At 41.3% G+C, this 25,008-nt stretch overlaps 2 protein-coding genes across 5 annotated transcripts in view; one reads left to right on the forward strand and one right to left on the reverse strand.

Moving 5' to 3' along the window:
* Positions 1-6,602, forward strand: part of LOC133655783 (urotensin-2 receptor) — a 39,033-nt gene extending 32,431 nt beyond the window's left edge. Inside the window, exon 2 of the mRNA XM_062056265.1 lies at positions 5,711-6,602. The gene's annotated coding sequence lies outside the window, so the exon portion shown is untranslated. The remainder of the gene's footprint in view (positions 1-5,710) is intronic.
* uts2r2 (urotensin-2 receptor 2) overlaps positions 3,893-25,008 on the reverse strand; it is a 109,954-nt gene continuing 88,838 nt past the window's right edge. For all 4 annotated transcript variants that reach the window (XM_062056267.1, XM_062056266.1, XM_062056270.1 and 1 more), the window contains one exon: positions 3,893-5,920. In XM_062056267.1, the coding sequence (XP_061912251.1) occupies positions 5,784-5,920 (137 nt within the window). In that variant the 3' untranslated portion in view covers positions 3,893-5,783. The remainder of the gene's footprint in view (positions 5,921-25,008) is intronic.

Raw genomic sequence — 25,008 nt, forward strand, 5'->3', positions numbered from 1 at the left:
TATATATATATATATATATATATATATATATATTTATAAAACAACGAGTCAGTCTTTTAAACGTCTCTTTAAAAGGAATGGTTCCTGAAGATCCGGCTCTGTTCAAAGAGCCATACTTATGCTCTCTAAAAGCAACTATAGATGTATAATATAACCAAAGTTTTTTGCAAAATAGGTGTGTCCAAACTTTTTCCACCAAGGGCCACATACCGAAAAGTTAAAGCATTCAGGGTCCATTTTGTTATTATTCTATGAATGCTAAATCAGGCATACAGTATATATTTAAAGACAACACTTTGTATCAACTTTGTATTGTAGCTGACAAAGTTCATTAATACGAGTTATGTGTTAGTATCAACATGTCAGCTTTTTCTCATGTTTTATCTTTTTGAAGTTTTTTGTTACATTTTTATAGAATTTTTTTACAAAACACAACTGCGGGCCGCAAATGGCCCTGTGGCCACAGTTTTGTAACAACTGATAAAACATTGTTTTTTTTCCCCTATAGTTTTTGCAAACTGTAGGGAAAAATGTGGAGGAGTGGGGGTTGGGCGAGAGACATGGAAAAACTTCATTACATAATGGTGACTGCTTTAAAATTAATACACAAAGATTTTATTGCAGCAAAAGTAAAAGTAGAAATACCACTAACAGTCATTTAATCAAAAAACAAAAACAAAACTGGCTTGGGCTAAAACAAAAAATAATTGTATTACACTAAAAATAACTCTTATGTCATGAAATAAAAATATTAACGCACTACTTAACATATAATAAAACATCAAAGAAACTTGCTTTTTTTTGCATAAACATGTAAATGTACTCATTGCTGAAACAGTTAACGACCAGCTATATATTTCAAAGAGACGCCTGGGACAGGGTGCATATGAATTTATGAGTCTCATGAATACTTCAAGAGAGAGAATGATATCATTCTAAATAAGCAGAAACGCGTAACACACATTAAGGGTCGTGACAAGGACAAGTAAGTCCGGTCATTTTCCAGCTGTCACTAACTGTACAATATGTACAGTATATTCTGCATACTGTAAGAAGATACTGAGCACTCCTGAAAAAAGATAGGTCTGTTTTTTAACTAAACTTTAGAAAGTTTATAGAACATTTTACATCAGTTAGTAACCCTTGCAACGTGTTATTTACTTATTAGATCAGGGGTAGGGAACCTATGGCTCTAGAGCCAGATGTGGCTCTTTTGATGACTGCATCTGGCTCTCGGATAAATCTTAGCTGACATTAGTTAACACGGTAAGTAATTAATAATTCCGCTGGTAATCACTGTGTTAAAAATAACGTTCAAAATATAAAACATTCTCATGCATTTTAATCCATCCATCCATTTTCTACCACACCTGTTCAAGAAGTCGTATTAATGGTAAGAAGTATTATATTTATTTTTGATTAGCTTCAGAATAACAATGTTAGTAAAAAGAATGAGACTTATTGTACCCTAAAATTGTTGGTCTTACTTAAAAATGCACGCATTTAGTTGTATTCAGTGTTAAAAAATATTATATGGCTCTCACGGAAATACATTTTAAAATATTTGGCTTTCATGGCTCTCTCAGCCAAGAAGGTTCCCGACACCTGTATTAGATTATACAGTGTAAAGTATAGTGGTCACTGTTCTAGATTCCCCACATGTAAACACACCTCTTCTCTTCACTAAATATTAAAACCACACAATCAATGAACACAACCCAGCCGTTAATTTAGTTGATCAATAGCCTGATGAAGTCCACCTTGAATAATCAAGGTCGAATTGTTGAAAGGTGTGCAGAAGCTTCCAACACCTGAAATGAGCTTGATCTGAAAAATACTGTACACATATTGGCTTAAAAATACAAAGATCTCCGTTAAGAAAAAGGAACTGCTGTACGGAACAGAATATGAGACCTTTTGTCGAAAAATAGAGATGGCGACTTGTCCAGGGTGTACCCCGCCTTCCGCCGGAGTGCAGCTGGGATAGGCTCCAGCGACCCCCGCAACCCCGAGAAGGACAAGCGGTAGAAAATGAATGCATGGATTATTCCATCAGCTTAAGCAGGGAAGCACAGACTTCCCTCTCCCCAGCCACTTCGTCCAGCTCCTCCCGGGGGATCCCGAGGCGTTCCCAGGCCAGCCGGGAGACATAGTCTTCCCAACGTGTCCTGGGTCTTCCTCGTGGCCTCCTACCGGTCGGACGTGTCCTAAACACCTCCCTAGGGAGGCGTTCGGGTGGCATCCTGACCAGATGCCCGAACCACCTCATCTGGCTCCTCTCGATGTGGAGGAGCAGCGGCTTTACTTTGAGCTCCCGGATGGCAGAGCTTCTCACCCTATCTCTAAGGGAGAGCCCCGCCACCCGGCGGAGGAAACTCATTTCGGCCGCTTGTACCTGTGATCTTGTCCTTTCGGTCATAACCCAAAGCTCATGACCATAGGTGAGGATGGGAACGTAGATCGACCGGTAAATTGAGAGCTCTGCCTTCCGGCTCAGCTCCTTCTTCACCACAACGGATCGATACAGCATCCGCATTACTGAAGACGCCGCACCGATCCGCCTGTCGATCTCACGATCCACTCTTCCCTCACTCGTGAACAAGACTCCGAGGTACTTGAACTCCTCCACTTGGGGCAGGGTCTCCTCCGCAACCCGGAGATGGCACTCCACCCTTTTCCGGGCGAGAACCATGGATTCGGACTTTGAGGTGCTGATTCTCATCCCAGTCGCTTCACACTCAGCTGCGAACCGATCCAGCGAGAGCTGAAGATCCTGGCCAGATGAAGCCATCAGGACCACATCATCTGCAAAAAGCAGAGACCTAATCCTGCAGCCACCAAACCAGATCCCCTCAACGCCTTGACTGCGCCTAGAAATTCTGTCCATAAAAGTTATGAACAGAATCGGTGACAAAGGGCAGCCTTGGCGGAGTCCAACCCTCACTGGAAACGTGTCCGACTTACAATGCGGACCAAACTCTGGCACTGATCATACAGGGAGCGGACCGCCACAATCAGACAGTCCGATACCCCATACTCTCTGAGCACTCCCCACAGGACTTCCCGAGGGACACGGTCGAATGCCTTCTCCAAGTCCACAAAACACATGTAGACTGGTTGGGCAAACTCCCATGCACCCTCAAGGACCCTGCCGAGAGTATAGAGCTGGTCCACAGTTCCACGACCAGGACGAAAACCACACTGTTCCTCCTGAATCCGAGGTTCGACTATCCGGCGTAGCCTCCTCTCCAGCACACCCGAATAGACCTTACCGGGGAGGCTGAGGAGTGTGATCCCACGGTAGTTAGAACACACCCTCCGGTTCCCCTTCTTAAAGAGAGGAACCACCACCCCGGTCTGCCAATCCAGAGGTACCGCCCCCGATGTCCACGCGATGCTGCAGAGTCTTGTCAACCAAGACAGCCCCACAGCATCCAGAGCCTTAAGGAACTCCGGGCGGATCTCATCCACCCCCGGGGCCTTGCCACCGAGGAGCTTTTTAACTACCTCAGCAACCTCATCCCCAGAAATAGGAGAGCCCACCACAGATTGCCCAGGCACTGCTTCCTCATAGGAAGACGTGTTGGTGGGATTGAGGAGGTCTTCGAAGTATTCCCTCCACCGATCCACAACATCCGCAGTCGAGGTCAGCAGAACACCATCCTCACCATACACGGTGTTGATAGTGCACTGCTTCCCCTTCCTGAGGCGGCGGATGGTGGTCCAGAATCGCTTCGAAGCCGTCCGGAAGTCGTTTTCCATGGCTTCCCCGAACTCCTCCCATGTCCGAGTTTTTGCCTCCATGCATGGATTATAAAAACTAAATTAATACTTAATTGTATTTGTATTGTAATTGTATTAATCATAGAAATAACAACAAAGCTGCTTGACAATTGTTTGATGGCTCTGCTTTATTGATTACACCACTTATGTGGTTTGGTACAAAAATATTCAACAAATCAGACAGTTTTTTATTGTTATTAAATTTGCAAAAGAATCTACACTTCTGTGTTTTTTTCTGTCAAGATGGGGTGCTGAGTGTGCATGAACTTTTTTGATTTTAGCTAATAGCTGCAATAAAACAAAGAGTGAATCATTTGAAGGGGTCTCATTACGTTCCGTACCCACTGTATTGGATCAATAGCGAAAAGCCTTTAAAGGACAATATACTTGTCATCATACCGTCTACACCAGTGATTCTCAAACTGAAGTACGCATGCCACTGGTACACGGGCTCCATCTAGTGGTACGCCAAAGAATCACTTAATTAAATATTCAAACACAGTGTTACTGTTCAAATTGTATGTAATTTTACAGTGGCCAAAAAGATTAAATATACTTGTTAAATAAAAACTCTGCCTTGTTTTTGATGAATACCTAGGCATACTGTGCTACTGTATTTTAATGTTGGTCGTTACGGTGGTACTTGGTGAAAAAAGTTTTGAGAACCACTGACCTATACTGTGTACATCTTCCTAAAGATTATCATCATCATCATATAAAGCTATGTTCTTTTTGAGGAAGCTCGATGGATTTGGTGGTGTTTTGTTGTTATTGCTGCTATTCTGACTGGCCTTTGTTTATATTTAAAATATTTTCATCAGCATTTTTCCTGACCTTGCATTTAAATGGACAAAAGTTTAGTATAGTTATTTTGTAACAGCCTAATGTTAAATATTTCTGAATGAAGCAGTCATTGTTATTGTTCATACTTGCTTTAAAGTATCAAACTGAATTTAAAAGTGGATGGCTAAATTAGAGCCCCTCAATAATTTGATTAGTCGACTTAACTTTAAGATAATCGATGACTAGCCGACTATACAAATAGTCGCTAATTGCAGCACTGGGACTCACTACATCGGAAACCTATCAACATCACTGATAATGATTTGGCACTTGTTTATATTGACAAATGTCTCGTTTTGGAATGCAATATTGTTCAATGAAGGACAAATATTTTTTACGTCTAGCTTGTGTGCTTAGTTGTTGTGTATCTGCTAGCTCCTAGTAGCCTTGACTTGACTAAAAAAAAAAGACCAACCTTGTGTGCATATTGGAGGACATTTAGCTGTCAACTGGCTGTCCAGCTTTGCACAAGTAAACACGCTGCAGGATTACTTGTATCAAAGATTATATCAGACATTTTACATGCAAGCCAATATCATCTGACACTTGTCTTTTGCTGATATCATACCCATATCAATATCGGATTGGTACACCCCTACGGCAAACATTATGCATTAATAAGGACATGATTTGGTAGCATTTATCAACACTCTAATATTCCAAAACAAAATGTTTGCAGGACTGAATACACCTGTTTTTTTATCAGCTTTCATTTCACGAAAAATTTCTAGAATAAACTTTTAACGAGCGTTGTTGAGTGGCACTCGTCCAGGAAACAATCTGACATAACCGAAGATACGGAAAAGCGATAAAATAACAACAAAAAAATTGGAAGCAATTACAAGTACATGAAAAAAATGTTGTTGAAAATGGCATATTTCTTTTTTGCCGTCCATGTCCATTGACAGAAACCTGGTTTGCATGTATAAACATCTAGACAACAGTTATGATCTTCTCTAGATCGGCACAATCATTAAGAGGCAAAATTGTGCAGCCACTGAAACTAAACTAACCAACACATCAACCTTCCTTTTTCCTCTCCTCTCATCACTCAAACGTTCACTCTGCTTCCTCCATTTTGCAGGGTCTGAGTGAGCCGGAGGACCGTACTCCACCCCTTTCCTTCCCCTCCACTCCCTTCCCTACAGATGGGTGCTTTAAGGCAGAGCTGGGTCGGCGATGGCTTGTGTCGGGTCGCACGTGAAGGACACGGTGATGGCGTAGCGGGTCCCCCATGACACCGTCTCCACGCGATGGAGGTTCTCAGAGCCGGAGGAAAAGAAAGACACTCTACCTGGGCAAGGAGAAATCAAAAAAAGGGGAGACTTTTTTTTTTAGAAAAACAGGACTCAAATGTTGAGTTTGACGGATTTGAAAATAGTTCCATGCTTTCTTTAACAAAACATGAACATGTCTTCTTTGCATAAAAATAGAAGCAGGGAGATACTATATTCATATCCAAAGAGAAACAACACCTGTCAACTTGACCATTACAGTACTGCAGCATTGAGAAAACCCCTGAGGTACCAGATCCAGGTATAATTGGGGATGGGGGGAAAATGATGACATAAAGGGATTCTTTAAACGTTAGTTAGTTCCTTCTTTAAGTTGCGTAGGGATATATGAATACCAAATTAATATACCTGCAGCTATGGAAGAGAAAAAGTGAGGTCAAACTCAAAATACTGTCCCTGTTTGCTTTGTCAATGTACTTTGTGTCATTTTTTCCGCCCATGTGCAGCTGAGATAGGCTCCAGCACCCCCCTGCGACCCCAAAAGGGACAAGCGGTAGAAAATGGATGGATGGCATTGTCTTTAAACCTTGAGTGCGGTACAGTGCAACCCGGTGCCTCAGCGAGTGTGTTGCACACTCACTGGCTGTACTGACAATGCATTGACACTGTGTTGGTGTTTCATAATGGCGCCACCTGCTGAATTTATAAAGTCACTGCATTTGACCTGCAAATTAAATTAATAGTAGCAAATACGTATAATTGTTTTTTTTTTGTATTCCGCATGAACAGCTGTGCAGAAAGTAACGTGAAATGTGCAACTGGTGAATGAGCCAAATAATAAACAGGAAAATAAAATGTACCTCATTTGGTGCTATAAGATCAAAATTATTCCACAATTCAGAATTGTCCCCTTTCTTAGTTCCTTTAGCCTGATGCTGGTAATAAATACCGATGTCAAACGCGGAACACCGCTCCTGACGTTTTTGGGTTGCTTCCTGATAAACAGGAAACATGCTCACATGTTTTTTTTTCTTAAATGTACACACACATTGCGGCATTGAGAGACACAATATCACCCCGTGTTTCATAATACATCAATGCTTCCATATCGTATGAACCATCACTGGAGAATCCTTTTGAAATCAACAACCTTCGGTTTGGCGGACACATGTTGACATAAGCAGTTGTCGACATTTCTGAAAATAGCTATTGCTTAAACGTTTACTTGTGACTTCCGCCAGAGACGTTGGGAGAACAGGCGATAGTAAAGTACCGCGGTTTAATGTAATTGTGTTAGGTACGGAGAGAACCGCTGAAAAGTCTACCGCAAAAGAAGAAAGGTCAGATGCCAAAGCTTTGAAGGTAAGTGGCAGCTCATTTCTTGTTCCTTTAAAAAATTGAGCAATACTGATGAAGTCAACACTGGATTATACTTATATCGCGCTTTTCTACCTTTAAGGTACTCAAAGCGCTTTGACACTATTTCCACATTCACCCATTCACACACTGATGGCGGAATAATGAGTAAGTAATAATAACTGACCGCTTTTGCATAGAAATAACTACCTCTTTAAGTCTCAGATTTTACCGACAAAAGTGGTCGACCACGTATGTCAACATCTGATATTTAGTATTTAGAAGTAAATGTTGGACCAGGACTTGAAGAGTTGGTTGTGTTAGACGGGTTGTCAACGTAAACCGGGTTGACTTTAAAATCTTTTGTCTGTGTAAAGATTTAGGATTTTTCCCATTAATTTAAGACAGGCACTTGAAGCAGGTCTAGAACCACCATCCTCAAACATTACAAAAACCCACATTAACCCCGCATGAGTGACGCAGGCAAGGAAAAGTTCCTTTTTAGGATTATATAGGAATTTACTTCACTTGGCTATCTATTGTTTGGGCATAAAATAAATTATGCTAACAAATAAACTTCATATATATATACTGCATTTATTTTTCATTTTATGTTTTGCATCCTTGTGACAAAATACACATTTTATTTGTATAAATTAGTACAGGTGGGAATCTTTCGATTCAATACCGATTCTTGGGGTGACGACTCTATTCAACACAATGTTTGTAATATATTATTTGGTATACAAGTTATAATAAAACCTTTACAAAACCGTTACAAAAGCTGCTCTTGGCTGCTGACATACGACTTGTACGCGCAATGTTGGGCTAAAAACGTTTTTTTAGAATGTATTTTTAATCTTGTATTTACAAAAATTACATGATGCTAATCAATCTGATCAATAGAGCAACTCCAACTTAAACCCAATGCTATACTTGTGATAGAAATGCACAAAGCAATTGAGAAGACAAGTAGAAATACAATACTTATGCAATTCTATACAACAAAAAAAACAGAAAACCAAAAATTAATAAAAGCTTTGTTGTTTTATACTGCTTTGTTCTAGGGTTTTGTTCATTTCAGGATGCAAACGGACTATTCCGGACAAGGCGTGCAGGTAAAAACATGATTTAATTCTCAAAACTCAAAAAGGTACAAAAACGGAAAACAAGGCGAAAGCACAACGCGCTGATCGCACTTGGAGTTAAAGTAAATAGTTAGCATAGACTATGGACATAGAGAACTTGTGAAACTGTGGCATGAAATAAACAGGACTTACGTAGTCCAGGCATGAGACAAACAATGACGCCAGGACGACTGACTGGCAAAGGCAGGCTTAAATAATGTCTCTAGATTGGAAACAGGTGCGCGTCCCGAACACCAGAGGCAGGTGAAAATCATAAGTCGCCATGGTAACTAAAACAAACAAGGGTGCACAAAAACAGGAACTAATGGAGTCTAAAACTAACAGAACATAACAAAAACATGATCCGGACCACGGATCTTGACAGCTAGAAGGTGTTTTTTTAATTGGCCCTTGACATAATGTATAAATTAGGGCTGTCAACCTTACATGTTAACACATGTGATTAATAAAAATTGTTAAACTAAAGAAGCGTAAATGCAGATGTAAATGGTGCACTATGTTAAGTTGTTTATGAGTGTGTTTACTACATTATCGATTAGTAACTGTACCTTGTTTGCAGGGTTATTGCAAACGACAAAGACTTTCAAAATGCGCACTTCATTTTTACTGTACTTATTTTAACCAAGTTTTGAGCAAATCAATGACAGTTCAGTAAAACATTTAAAAAAAAACGTTCCTGTATGACATTCTGACCACTAAATTGCATTTAGAAAATGTATGAAAATAGATAATCAAATTTAAACCATCGTAAATTTGTATTTACTTGTTGTTTACTTAATTATAGTACAGTATATATTTTTGGCGCTACAAAACTGAACACAAAGAGAAAAAACTGTAGCAACAAATAGATTACTGTAGGTAGTTTCAGGAAATATTATGTCTACTCTAATCATTTGGCCATCTGATTAACTATTTATAACTTGGACAAAAGATTATTAAGTCAAAATTTGGATCATTAATGAATGACGCTGCTTCAGTGAACTAGTTAATGACCTGTTGCCATTCACCTGTCACACCTGTCTCTTCTATGTGAATTAGAATTAATGAAGGGGGGGAAAAAATCATTTTTGTCCTACTTTCTTTCAAATGAATATAAATTGTGAAAACAACACACACACTCTCGCATACCCACGCACGTATATGCACACACACACTTTACAAATGTGTTTACACAGTCACTTTGTAAGTAATAATTCTATTTTGTGTAAAGACAAGTCTTAAGAGCGTAAAAAAGTCACAAAACACATTCCATACGTGCGTGCATGCATGTTGAGTTCAAATCAGCAAGTGAAAAACTGCAGGTTTGCTTGTTTCATGTTGCTGAAAATGCAGAAATGTCAAGCTCTCAATTAGCTAAACATTTTAAGATAACGGCACAATAGAATAATCTTTGAAAACAATCTGCAGTAAAGAAAGAACTGGGAGATGCAACATAATCAGCAGAGCAGGTCAAGGGACGATGACAAATATCTAATAACATTTGTAGGGTATTTGCAAAATATTGCATTTGCAGTTTTTCTTCTCATGGAGTGGCCAAAAAGTTTGTTGACCTAAATATGATCTGGTACAAAATACAGGAAAAACATGCACTTTCCAAAAAACTTCAAACAAAAATAAAGAGGTGCACGTCAAAAAGTGTACCTAAAGAAAAAGAGAAATGATCTGATCTTCATCTAAGTCAATGGTATTGAGAAATTTGATGGGTCTAAAATAATAACATTTCTTTGATTTGATCTTTAATGCCTTTATGGAGAAAACCAAAACAAACCCAAGAGTGCTAGTTAACAAAGTATGGCATGTGTAAAGGCCCTCTTCAAGTCAATCCATTGCATTTCTATTGAGTTGAGGTCTGGGCCCCGACTTGGCCATTCCAAATGCGGATTTTGTTTTTCTGAAGCCATTCTGTTGCGGACTTCCTTTGATTATATACTTTATCTTTTTACAACACTATATGTGTTATGTATGTATGTATATGTGTTACTATAGATGTTTCTGGTCTTTCTAAAAAGATCTCTACAATTACTTCAAATTTTAGCTGCACGTGTCCTGACTAAGACCATAAGGCAGGCCCACATTATGCCATTTTTAAACACTGCATTGGCTCCCTGTGTGTTTTTGAATCCATTTTAAGGATCTTCCTCTGGTTTATAAATGTCTCACTGATTTTGGGCCTTCTTATCTTTCAAATATGCCGTTACTATAAAAACCCTCGCGGATAATGAGATACTCCAGCACTGCTCTCCTCATCATTCCCAAAGTATTATGATTTTCCCATCTATTCAGTATTACCCATCTATATATTAAAACTACAATAAAAAAAACATACAAAAGTAAAATGTCTACTGCAGTAGAAGATGTTCTCAGGAATATACAGAAGAGGAAAAATAGTTTTTTTTAGCTTTCTTGAGATGTGGCCCCCAAAACAATTGAGTTGACTAGCCCTGATTGAACGGCTGAAGAGCAGTTTTTAAACGCACACTTTAACATGTATTTTATTTATTAATTGTATGTAGTGTTGTGTTGTTATTTCATTACCGGTAATCCTCTTACTCTATTTCAGTTTTATATCGTATTGTCTTATTTTTATCAATGTTTTATTATTTTTAACATTCCAGTGGAGCCCTATGCACTGGGTTTTATCAGCCATGGCTGCAGGGGGTACCATGTGACAGTGGTCCTGGTGCACACTGCCTATTTCGTAGTGTTTGCCAACCTGGCTCCTCTGTGCTTAGCCATACATTATATTATGTGTGTGGACGTGGACATGAGGGAAAGGGCGGTTATGTAAAGCACTTTGTGTTGCATTTTCAATGTATGAAAAACTTTTTATGAATCAAATGTTTGATTGATGGATTGGTTGATTTGCAGTGAGTGAATTAATTATTTGACTTCTGAAACTCAGTTTGATCAAAATGTAATTCAAACAAGATGCTAAACAGAGCATGATTCAAGTAGAAAAAGATGCAACTATCTTGGCAACCGTGCAAACATAGGTGTTTGCTGCCACATACAACAGACAAACACCATCACAATGTGCACAACATTGACACAAAGACAGCAAACGTGCCGATTAAACCCAGAGGCTCATAATTAGGTTGAAATGAGTCACAAAGGCTGCAAAGTGTCTTGGCGTGATGGTGTGAGATGACGCGCTGAAAAGATGAGATGCATCATTAAGAATCATGTTTTGTGTAACATTAAAGGCGAATTAAAGTTAAAGTTCTAGTGATTGTCACACACACACAAGGTGTGGTGAAATTTGTCCTCTGCATTTGACCCATCCCCATGTTCACCCCCTGGGAGGTGAGGGGAGCAGTGAGCAGCAGCATGCGCCGCGCTCGGGAATCATTTGGTGATTTAACCCCCAATTCCAACCCTTGATGCTGAGTGCCAAGCAGGGAGGCAATGGGTCCCATTTTTTGTAGTCTTTGGTATGACTCGGCCGGGGTTTGAACTCACGACCTCCCAATCTCAGGGCGGACACTAACCACAAGGCCACTGAGCAAGCCGAATGTTGACTGAACGACGATCCCTTTATGAATTATTGCTGTTACTTTTCTAATAGTCAGGCCTAGTTGGATGAAAATGTAAACTGTATTGAGGACTTCATTATTAATAGCCTCTGAGTCAGATACCCCTTTATTGGAATAGATGGATACTATTAACTGCAAGCAGGCACAGGCTTTAAAAAAACAAAACGTCAGATTCATTCAACTAATGTAAATTTGCAGCAGTTTTGAAAAGGTAAATCTAACATGTCATAATTCATTATGTTGCATACAGTGTTTGCAAACATGAAATTTATGCAGCCCAGATTATATTAAAGAATTCTGTACAGTCACTCATCGGCACATCTTTTTCTACTTGTTGCACTTTTATTGCTCGTTGAGGAACCTTAAAAAGATTTGGTTTACAAATTGGTTAAAAGGGATAACGTTCAACTAACCGTTCAATCCCCAAATCCAATCCCCATTAAAAGCCACTTTTCAGTAGGTTAGCCGTATTGCTTTGTTTATGGTGTATTTAGCAAAGAAATGTAACCTTGAAGAGTTGCTGAACTTCTTATAGGGAGTTGCAGTTTTATGGTTTTTGCTGCTTTAGTGTCCCACAATATTTTTGCAAGGATAATTGTCCTGGGCCATTGGTAGTGTTGTGATTCACTTAGCTGAATTTTATTCATCTAGTGTGGGATCAATTCGCGCTCAATGTCCCATTCATAATTACCCTGCAGTGGAGGGTCCAGGCTGCAGTATTTCCCTTTCATGACACTGAACAGGATAAGCAGTACTGTCTAACTTTGAATATAAATGAGAAAAGTTAAACTAAATACCACAGATTTATTTTTCAGATAGTTATTTTATTTCAAATTGTTTCACTAAACGAACCATCTGGGGTGGACTGGCCATTGGTATTACCTTAGGTTTCCCCAGTGGTTAAATTAATAATTGGCTGGTAGACTGCTGTTTATTTATTTTTATCTTGGTAACTATGGTAACTTTCGCAGGCCAGGTTGGGGACATTCTGCTGCAGAAACGCTACAACACTGACAGTACGAGAGAGTGATGTACAGTCTTGAATCTTAAACCTTTACTCCACTGTCCTCCTTACGAAACATGCAGTAATCAACACACTGTATCATTTATTTATTCATGGCTCCAGAATATAAACAGCTATTGTTCAATACAGTGGCGCTATGAACCCGGAATGTGATCCGGGAAATACAAAAATAATAAATAAAACGTGAGCCCCTTCTCAAAAAAAAAAGAAAAAAAAGAATTGCAATTTAAAGCCTTGAAAGCCCCAAATTTCCCTAGTGTCCTTTACACAAGCCCTAAATTTTCAAATTCTAAATTATATTTTGTGAACAACATTTCTGATAGTATTGTTTTATAGCTGTAGTTGGAATATTGAGGATACAAATAATAATTAAGATGGCCTATCAAGTCTCTACAAACTAAAAAGCAACTCAATAAATATTAAACACCTTGAGGTGAAGATTCATTTTTTTAAACTATCATCTTTTCCCTGCAAATCTGATGCAACTTGTTTATGTAGTGGTTCCGCCTCCCCAAACATAGTCAAAGATACTGGATGACAAGAGGGGTTCACGCCAATCATTTTATTCCCGCTGATGCCAGATATTAAGTATAATTATAAATAATAAAGCAATAGCAGTGTGTTAAAATTGTTTTCCTACATTTGTTTAAATTTCTATTTTGATTCTTTTGCTTTTGTGTAGCGACTGTGATTTAGAGGTTGAGAGTTTACCTGTGAGTTAGAGCCAGCCCAAGACAGAAGAGTTTCCAATGCTGCCGTTGCCAAGTACATCTTGCTGTAAGGTATAGAGGGCTGTATCGTAGATGCCAATAAAAGGCTGATTCGTGCATCCATCGTTTATCCTTCCTCATTGTCATTCCACCAACATTAGGATATTTATACCAATATCTAACAGAGCAGCTGCGGTATTTTTTTTAACTTCTTGACTACAATGACAATAATTTTTAAAAGCATGCGCAAATCTCTCTTCCGGTAGCATTCTAAAACAATATGGGTGTATTTTGTTAATAGCTGTGGTAAAATCCAGATTAACACTGTAATGCTTTTATTTTAAAGCTTGTTTTGCATCGAATATAATGTCACTGTGTGAACATTTTAATGCCGTGTAACTAGACAGTAGTTTTTTAACATTGCTGTTAGTTTATTGAAAGGTACAAACCCCGTTTCCATATGAGTTGGGAAATTGTGTTAGATGTAAATATAAACGGAATACAATGATTTGCAAATCATTTTCAACCCATATTCAGTTGAATATGTTACAAAGACAACATATTTGATGTTCAAACTGATAAACAAGTTGGGAAAAGTGGCAATAAATACTGATAAAGTTGAGGAATGCTCATCAAACACTTATTTGGAACATCCCACAGGTGAACAGGCAAATTGGGAACAGTGGGGTGCCATGATCGGGTATAAAAGTAGATTCCATGAAATGCTCAGTCATATACAAACAAGGATGGGGCGAGGGTCACCACTTTGTCAACAAATGCGTGAGCAAATTGTTGAACAGTTTAAGAAAAACCTTTCTCAACCAGCTATTGCAAGGAATTTAGGGATTACACCATTACGGTCCGTAATATCATCAAAGGGTTCAGAGAATCTGGAGAAATCACTGCACGTAAGCAGATAAGCCCGTGACCTTCGATCCCTCAGGCTGTACTGCATCAACAAGCGACATCAGTGTGTAAAGGATATCACCACATGGGCTCAGGAACACTTCAGAAACCCACTGTCAGTAACTACAGTTGGTCGTTACATCTGTAAGTGCAAGTTAAAACTCTCCTATGCAAGGCGAAAACCGTTTATCAACAACACCCAGAAACGCCGTCTGCTTCGCTGGGCCTGAGCTCATCTAAGATGGACTGATACAAAGTGGAAAAGTGTTCTGTGGTCTGACGAGTCCACATTTCAAATTGTTTTTGGAAACTGTGGACGTCGTGTCCTCCGGACCAAAGAGGAAAAGAAACATCCGGATCGTTATAGGCGCAAAGTTGAGCCAGCATCTGTGATGATATGGGGGTGTATTAGTGCCCAAGACATGGGTAACTTACACATCTCTGAAGGCGCCATTAATGCTGAAAGGTACATACAGGTTTTGGAGCAACATACAGGTATGTTGCCATCCAAGCAACGTTACCATGGACGCCCCTGCTTATTTCAGCAAGACAATGCCAAGCCACGTGTTACATCAACGTGGCTTCATAGTAAAAGAGTGCGGGTACTAGACTGGCCTGCCTGTAGTTCAGACCTGTCTCCCATTGAAAATGTGTGGCGCATTATGAAGCCTAAAATACCACAACGGAGACCCCCGGACTGTTGAACAACTTAAGCTGTACATCAAGCAAGATGGGAAAGAATTCCACCTGAGAAGCTTAAAAAATGTGTCTCCTCAGTTCCCAAACGTTTACTGAGTGTTGTTAAAAGGAAAGGCCATGTAACACAGTGGTGAACATGCCCTTTCCCAACTACTTTGGCACGTGTTGCAGCCATGAAATTCTAAGTTAATTATTATTTGCAAGAAAAAAATAAAGTTTATGAGTTTGAACCTCAAATATCTTGTCTTTGTAGAGCATTCAATTGAATATGGGTTGAAAAGGATTTGCAAATCATTGTATTCCGTTTATATTTACATCTAACACAATTTCCCAACTCATATGGAAACGGGGTTTGTAAAACTGAAAAATAAGCTATAATATACACGGTTTGTGTTAATGTTTTACGGTGGCAGTTGGTATTTAGCCATGTCAACTCGGGTATGTGTGATCATTTTCTTCAAAATATTCTAATTGTAAGATTATAGTACAAGAATGATATGAATTGTAACTGCAAACAGGCAAGTTGTCTCAGACTTGCGGTTCGGTCCGCAGGCCTATAATTTGTGGCCTTTACTTAACTTCATAGTTTAGTGTAATTGCAGCCCACATACCCTTGGCAGCTAATAGTTAAAAACAATATAGCAATGTTGTATAATGCTGGAAAAAACACTAACTACTAATTTAGTCACATGGTTAAAACGTGAATCTGAAGTGAAACTTTGTGCGAACCAGTCTCAAACGGCCTCTACCTCCCGCGGCCCCCCGTTAAATTGTGCAATTTTATTTAAAAAAATAATCACATGTACATAAGTATTTACAGCTTTTGCTCACTCCTTTGTTGATGCACCTTTGGGAGCAATTACAGCCTCAAGTGTTTTTGAATATGATGCCACTAGCTTGGCACACCTATCTTTGGACAGTTTTACCAGCACCATCTGGCTGGATGGTAAGCATTGGTTTTCATCAAGGATGTCTCTTTACATTACTGCCTCCATCTTTCCCTCTATCCTGATAAGTCTCCAAGTTCCTGCCGCTGGAATACATACCCACAGCATGATGCTACCAGCCCCATGCTTCACTGTCAGCTTCACTGATTTAGAGGTAGAATTGATTGCTCCCATTAGCTGCATTGCTAGCCACCAAGAACGAGCCCAAGTTTTACAGGCTAGAATGCAAAAAATACAAAAAAGTATTCTTGTCTCTCATAATTATTGTGAACAATAGGCAAAATTCCCCCAAAAAAGTTTTGAAAAAACAAAAAAAAGTACGTTGTCATTATGGGATATTGTCTGTAGAATTTTGAGAACAAAAATGAATCTATTCTTGTTTGGAATAAGGCTGTAACATAACAAAATGTGGAAAAAAGAAGCGCTGTGAATACTTTCCGGATGCACTGAATAAGCATCTCAACGTAGACTTAAATTGGAATTTTGGATCAGATCCAGATAAAAATTGGTTTCACATTGGCTTCATATTTTTTCTGACCTTATACATAGATGTACAAACCCCATTTCCATATGAGTTGGGAAATTGTCCATCCATCCATCCATCTTCAACCGCTTATCCGGAATCGGGTCGCGGGGACAGCAGCTCCAGCAAAGACCCCCAGACTTCCCTCTCCAGAGCAACATTTGCGACTTCCTCCTGGGGAATCCCGAAGCGTTCCCAGGCCAGAGAGGAGATGTAATCCCCCCATCTGGTCCTTGGCCTGCCGGGGGGCCTCCTCCCAGCGGGACGTGCAACGAGGACCTCCCTAGGGAGACGCTCGTGAGGCATCCGCACGAGATGCCCGAACCACCTAAGCTGGCTCCTTTCCAAGCGAAGGAGCAGCGGCTCTACTCCGAGTCTCTCTCGGGTGACTGCACTTCTCACCCTATCTCTAAGGGAGATGCCAGCCACCCTTCTGAGGAAACTCATTTCGGCCGCTTGTAGCCGCGATCTTATTCTTTCGGTCATTACCCACACTTCATGACCATAGGTGAGAGTAGGAATGTAGATAGCTCGGTAGACCGAGAGCTTTGCCTTCTGGCTCAGCTCCCGTTTCGTCACAACAGTGCGGCAGAGAGACTGCAATACTGCCCCAGCTGCTCCGATTCTCCGGCTGATTTCCTTCTCCATCTTTCCCTCACTCGTGAACAAGACCCCGAGATACTTAAACTCCTCCACCTGGGACAGAGTCCTGTCCCCTACCCGGACTGTACAAACCATCGGTTTCCTGCTGAGAACCATGGCCTCAGATTTGGAGATGCTGATCCTCATTCCAGCCGCTGAACACTCGGCTGCGAACCGATCCAGTGAGAGCTGAAGGTCACGAACCGAAGGTGCCATCAGGACCACATCATCTGCAAACAGCAGTGACGCAACCTTTAGCCCCCGAGACGTATACCCTCTCCGCCATGGCCACGACTCCGCCTAGAAATCCTGTCCATGAAAATCACAAACAGGATAGGTGACAGAGCGCAGCCCTGGCGGAGACCAACCCCCACTGGAAACGGATCCGACTTACATCCAAGCACCCGGACACAACTCTCGCTTTGGTTGTACAGAGATTGGATGGCCCTCAGCAGGGTTCCCCTCACTCCGTACTCCCTCAGCACCTCCCACAAGATCTCCCGAGGGACGCGGTCATACGCCTTCTCCAAATCCACAAAACACATGTAGACTGGATAGGCATACTCCCAGGCCCTCTCCAGGATTCCCGCAAGCGTAAAGAGTTGGTCAGTTGTTCCACGACCAGGACGGAATCCACATTGCTCCTCTTGAATCTGAGGTTCGACTATCGGCCGGACCCCTCCTTTCCAGTACCTTGGCGTAAACTTTCCAGGGAGGCTGAGTAGTGTGATACCCCTGTAATTAGCACACACCCTCTGGTCCCCCTTTTTGAAAAGGGGAACCACCACCCCAGTCTGCCACTCCCTCGGCACTGTCCCAGACTTCCACGCAATGTTGAAAAGGCGTATCAACCAAGACAGCCCATCAACACCCAGAGCCTTCAGCATTTCTGGACGGATCTCGTCAACCCCCGGAGCTTTGCCACTGTGGAGTTGTCTAACTACCTCCGTGACTTCACCCCGAGAGATCGACGTCGATCCCCCATCATCCTCAGGCCCTGCTCCTATCAGGGAGGGTGTGTCTGATGTATTTGGGTTCAGGAGTTCCTCAAAGTGCTCTTTCCAACGCCCTACGACTTCCTCACTTGAAGTCAGCAAAGTCCCATCCTTGCCGTACACAGCTTGGATGGTTCCCTGCTTCCCCCTCCTGAGGTGCCGTATGGTCTTCCAGAACAGCTTTGGTGCCGCCCGATAGTCCTTCTCCATGGATTCCCCGAACTGCTCCCACACCCTCTGCTTAGCCTCGTCCACAGCCACGGCCGCTGCCCTTCGGGCCCGTCGGTACCTTGCAACTGCCTCCGGAGTCCCCTGGGATAACATACCCCGGTAGGACTCCTTCTTCAGTCGGACGGCTTCCCTGACCACCACTGTCCACCAGGGTGTTCGAGGGTTACCGCCCCTTGAGGCACCTAAGACCTTCTGGCCACAGCTCGCAGCTGCAGCTTTAGCAATAGAGGCTTTGAACATTGCCCATTCCTGTTCAATGTCCCCAACCTCCACAGGGATGGCAAAGAAGTCCCGCCGGAGGTGGGAGTTGAAGTCCTTCCGGACAGAGGACTCCTCCAAACGTTCCCAGTTCACCCGCACTACACGCTTGGGTTTGCCAGGTCTGTCCAGAGGTTTCCCCCGCCATCTAACCCAACTCACCACCAGATGGTGATCAGTTGACAGTTCAGCCCCTCTCTTCACCCGAGTGTCCAAAACATACGGCCTCAGATCAGCTGATACGATTACAAAATCGATCATTGATCTTTGGCCTAGGGTGCTCTGGTACCAGGTACATCTATGAGCATCCTTATGCTTGAACATGGTGTTTGTTATCGCAAGTCCGTGACTAGCACAGAAGTCCAATAACAATCCACCACTCAGGTTCAGATCAGGGAGACCGTTCCTCCCAATCACGCCAGTCCAAGTATCACTGTCATTGCCCACGTGCGCGTTGAAGTCCCCCAGCAAGACTATGGAATCCCCTGCCGGCGCCCCATACAGGACCCCATGCAAGGTATCCAAGAAGGCTGAATACTCTGAACTCCTGTTTGGTGCGTATGCACAAACAACAGTCAGAGTTTTCCCCCCTCCAACCCTAAGGCGAAGGGAGGCGACCCTCTTGTCCACTGGGGTGAACTCCAACGTACAGGCACTCAGCCGGGGACTCGTGAGTATCCCCACACCCGCCTGTGCCCTCACGCCCTGAGCAACTCCAGAAGTGAACAAGGTCCATCCCTTGTCCAGGAGTGTGGTTTCAGAGCCCTTGCTATGCGTAGAGGTAAGCCCCACCAGATCCAACCGGTAGCGCTCCACCTCTCGCACCAGCTCAGGCTCCTTCCCCACCAGCGTAGAGACGTTCCACGTCCCAAAAGTCAGCCTATGCTGCCCCGAATTGGTCCGTCTGGAGCCTCCACTTTCACTGCCATCCACTTGGCAGCGCACCCGACCCCACCGGTTCCGACCGCGGGTGGTGGGCCCACGTGGCAGAGAAGATGGTGTGTCCACGTAGCTTCTTCGGGCTGTGCCCGGCCGGGCTCCGTGGCAAGCCCGGCCACCAGGCGCTCGCTGACGAGCCCTACCTCCGGGCCTAGCTCCGGAGGAGGGCCCCGGGCTTCCTCCGGGCCGGGTAACGCATCCTCTTTTAGTGTAGTTCATGGGGGTATCGTAACCCTGATGGGGGGGGCATTCGGGTACTACACCTTGCCCAAGGGTGACCCGGAACTATGTAAGGCAGGGGCGTTCAACTCCCTGAGGCTTAATACAAGCCCACATACCTTGTTGGGAAATTGTGTTAGATGTAAATATAAACGGAATACAATGATTTGCAAATCATTTTCAACCCATATTCAATTGAATGCACTACAAAGACAAGATATTTGATGTTCAAACTCATAAACTTTATTTTTTTTTTGCAAATAATAATTTACTTAGAATTTCATGGCTGCAACACGTGCCAAAGTAGTTGGGAAAGGGCATGTTCACCACTGTGTTACATCACCTTTTCTTTTAACAACACTCAATAAACGATTGGGAACTGAGGAAACTAATTGTTGAAGCTTTGAAAGTGGAATTATTTCCCATTCTTGTTTTATGTAGAGCTTCAGTCGTTCAACAGTCCGGGGTCTCCGCTGTCGTATTTTACGCTTCATAATGCGCCACACATTTTCGATGGGAGACAGGTCTGGAATGCAGGCGGGCCAGGAAAGTACCCGCACTCTTTTTTTACGAAGCCACGTTGTTGTAACACGTGCTGAATGTGGCTTGGCATTGTCTTGCTGAAATAAGCAGGGGCGTCCATGAAAAAGACGGCGCTTAGATGGCAGCATATGTTGTTCCAAAACATGTATGTACCTTTCAGCATTAATGGTGCCTTCACAGATGTGTAAGTTACTCATGCCTTGGGCACTAATGCACCCCATACCATCACAGATGCTGGCTTTTCAACTTTGCGTCGATAACAGTCTGGATGGTTCGCTTCCCCTTTGGTCCGGATGACACGATGTCGAAAATTTCCAAAAACAATTTGAAATGTGGACTTGTCAGACCACAGAACACTTTTCCACTTTGCATGAGTCCATCTTAGATGATCTCGGGCCCAGAGAAGCCGGCGGCGTTTCTGGATGTTGTTGATAAATGGCTTTCGCTTTGCATAGTAGAACTTTAACTTGCACTTACAGATGTAGCGACCAACTGTATTTATTGACAGTGGTTTTCTGAAGTTCCTGAGCCCATGTGGTGATATCCTTTAGAGATTGATGTCGGTTTTTGATACAGTGCCGTCTGAGGGATCGAAGGTCACGGTCATTCAATGTTGGTTTCCGGCCATGCCGCTTACGTGGAGTGATTTCTCCAGATTCTCTGAACCTTTTGATGATATTATGGACCGTAGATGTTGAAATCCCTAAATTTCTTGCAATTGCACTTTGAGAAACGTTGTTCTAAAACTGTTTGACTATTTGCTCACGCAGTTGTGGACAAAGGGGTGTACCTCGCCCCATCCTTTCTTGTGAAAGGCTGAGCATTTTTTGGGAAGCTGTTTTTATACCCAATCATGGCACCCACCTGTTCCCAATTAGCCTGCACACCTGTGGGATGTTCCAAATAAGTGTTTGATGAGCATTCCTTAACTTTATCAGTATTTATTGCCACCTTTCCCAAATTCTTTGTCACGTGTTGCTGGCATCAAATTCTAAAGTTAATTATTATTTGCAAAAAAAAAACGTTTATCAGTTTGAACATCAAATATGTTGTATTTGTTGCATATTCAACTGAATATGGGTTGAAAATGATTTGCAAATCATTGTATTCCATTTATATTTACATCTAACACAATTTCCCAAGTCATATGGAAACGGGGTTTGTAGTTTGAGAAAATATTAGGATTTTTTTCAACAAGATCATCAATGTGTGGACTCTCACTAAAAGTGGATAAAACATTCATGAAGGCATCTCATTAAAATATAATTAAATATGATTTTTTTCATCAAAAAGCTTGAGCCACGATTCCACACGAACGGGAAAAGGCCAGGGAAACACAGCCCCAGACTAATGAATTTGGCAAAATTAAATAACCATATACTGCTTAAATACCACACTATTGACTGCAGTCCAAACTTTACTTTAAACACTTTACAGTGCAACAAGATAAGAATGTAACAATTTTAGATAAGCACCCCCACAAGAGAACTGCAGGTATACTGTGGGTGCTGTCGGTAATAAGATACCATTGGTACTCTTTGTGCCAGGTATCTCCTCGATCACATTTCTATTGTTCACCTCTAGTCAGATTATATTCTGTGTGTCCACCGTCTTTCCCTTACCCCATATGGGAGACGATTGCATTCATTGATGCCATAATTCAGTTATTATTGTTCTCTAATCCTCCTTAGCCTGTACTTTCATCCCGTGGCTTTAACTGTCATTATTAGTGTCTTTAATTTTATCTCTCTCTGCAGGCCTGATTTTCATCTTGGAGTTTTAATTACATCTTAGAAACATGATTGGATCAGATCACCTGTGCAAATCAAACCCCTGCCAAGTCAAAACAATCCAGTCGACCTTCATGCATGCTTGAGGTGAAGGTCTGTTTTCGAAGAAAAAAAATAATTTGGGCTATTGGTGCACGAGATGTTTGTTTGAGGCATTCTGGGTTGGTTGCTTTGTGAGTTCTCGCATATTATGATTCCAAAAGGGTTATTTAACACTGCTGGGAATTAAAAATCAGTCTGGAAAACTTTTGAAGAGACAGGTGTCATCTTACTGTATTTTTCATGTGAACCATCTTTTCTCTCCTACATCATATGACATGTTTCAAAGGGTTTGGGACCAAAGGTGTCCTACTTCTCTCAGTTGTGAAGAGATTATTCACACTTCATTGATGCAAGCTACTACACTATTCGCACACAGCTGTCACGGGGGACGAGTCAATGGGCAAGTCAAAATCACTCATTATTTCCACGTCCATCAGTCAGCGTCCCTCACTACTCCATTTTAGGACACTGTCAACAACCCAGGATGTCTCCCAGCTGTACATTGCCTGCTCGCTTGAGAGTTTGACAGACAGTGACGCGTGACAGACTTTTTTGAGTATGACTGTTTTTTCTTGTACTGATGAGAGGTCAAGGGAATGGGGTAATGCAATAGGATGAAAGTAAAGAGCAGAAGGACAAAGTGAACATCAGGACATGATGGCTTGCTGTCATGTAGTAAGGGAGCAACACTGCCAGAAAGAGGAAACTGCCTTGGAAAATGTTTTCAATACTAAAGGATCTAAATAACGTAATATAGGGAGAATATGTACAGTATAAGGCCATAATGACTTTAACATTTGACATGAAATTACATAGATTCTAAAACCAATTATATTCCATTAAATTGTAATCAACATAGCCAGAGTGACATTATGACATTTTTAAAAATGGTAACTAGGAATCCTAACTATATTCAAATTAAACTGGCTGTGTCATGCTGCATGCAAACATTCAGTCGTTTGATTTAAATTACTTTACATTAGGTACATTCTTTTTCTATATTTTACACTGATAAAATATTGTGTTCTCTTCTCATTTTCTCAGTTGTACAGTATTTTTCAGACCATAGGGCGCACTTAAAATCTTTTCATTTTCTCAAAAATCGACAGTACGCCTAACCAGGTGCGCCTAATGTACAGATTAATTCTTGTTGTGAACTTAAAGCAATTCTATTTGGTGCATGGATGACAAGTGTGATCGGTAGATGGCAGTCACAAATAAGAGTAACATGTGGACTGCACACGTCTGTTCAAAAATTACTTCAGCAGGTAAAGGTTAGCAAGCAAGCCCAAAACGTTGATATTTCATTGAGAATATATAACATTACACACAGCGCTCAAAAATGTGTCGACATTTTTATAATGACTTTACTACGAAGCCGCAACCGCTTGAAGGATTGTCACCGCATTACGGCTACCGTAGTCAGGTGTGCTGTGCTTTAAAATGCCGATATTATTATAGTGTGTGTATTAGGATTCCAAAATAATACTATTAGAAGACATTATCTGGCGTTTTGTTGCAAAACCAACTTTTCTTACCTTTGAGTAAAATATGTGGGATTTGCATAAGTCCCAAAAATGTGCACGCATCCACCATTACAGCCAACGCAGTAGTCAATAAGCTCCTTGATCCTTTTCTATCCTCTTGTTGTGGGGCAGTCATCCTCCGCTATTACCATTTCTAAGTTCTAAATTATATCTGTCAGTAGACTCACTGTGGAAGGGCTAAAAAACTACCGATACAACAAATAAAACCGCCTACAAAACGGCGCATCCCGAAGAGACGGTCAGAAAGCAGCTTGAAGATGGTCGGTAAAACATAATCTTTGCAACATTTTGACTAAAGAACCACCATTACATGGTATGTAGACCACAATAAAGTGTTTTAAATCATAAAATGACCCCTTTAATGCTTCTTATAATACGGTGCACCTTTTGTATGAACCCACTCATCGGCAGTACGCCTTATAATCCGGTGCACCCTATAATCCAAAAAATAAGGTAGTTTGCAGTTTAGGAAAGTTGTATACAATTATGGATGTAACGATAAACGATATAATGATAGCCCGCGGTAAAACTCACGACAGTTAGTATTATCGTTTTAAATTAAAATTATCTTAAAACCGTGATTGATAACTGCACTTTGATAAACTCAGGGACTGTTGACACTTCTAGTGCTAGCAATCTTAAACGCTAACATGGATACAGGAGAGATTAACGTCTTTCCCTTTTAAGTACCGAAATGCCCCAATCTAAACCTATAACTCAAACAATCTAAACATTACTGTCTGAGCAACTAAGCTGTTGACTTGTACACATTGAACTCACAGGCTGTGCTCTCTTTGCACAAAGTGATCGATGTATACTTAAGAATAGGAATAATGACAACTAGAAGTGAACTCGTGTGACATCACATAAAGCTGGAAGTGAAGCATGCCAATGTTTTTTTTAATCATTAAAAAAAAACACTGAAACCTTTACAAATTAAAACGAAAGAATATAAACATTTATAAACACTCAAATAAAAATAATTTGGCTCTTTAAGAAGGCAAATCAATATTTAATGTTTCTTCTGCCATGGAAGTATGTTGTGTGTCTATTTATTTTATTTTCAAATAAAATTTGGTTAGAATATTTAATTGA

The sequence above is a fragment of the Entelurus aequoreus genome, linkage group LG08 (assembly GCF_033978785.1).
Source record: "Entelurus aequoreus isolate RoL-2023_Sb linkage group LG08, RoL_Eaeq_v1.1, whole genome shotgun sequence".
NCBI lineage: Eukaryota > Metazoa > Chordata > Actinopteri > Syngnathiformes > Syngnathidae > Entelurus > Entelurus aequoreus.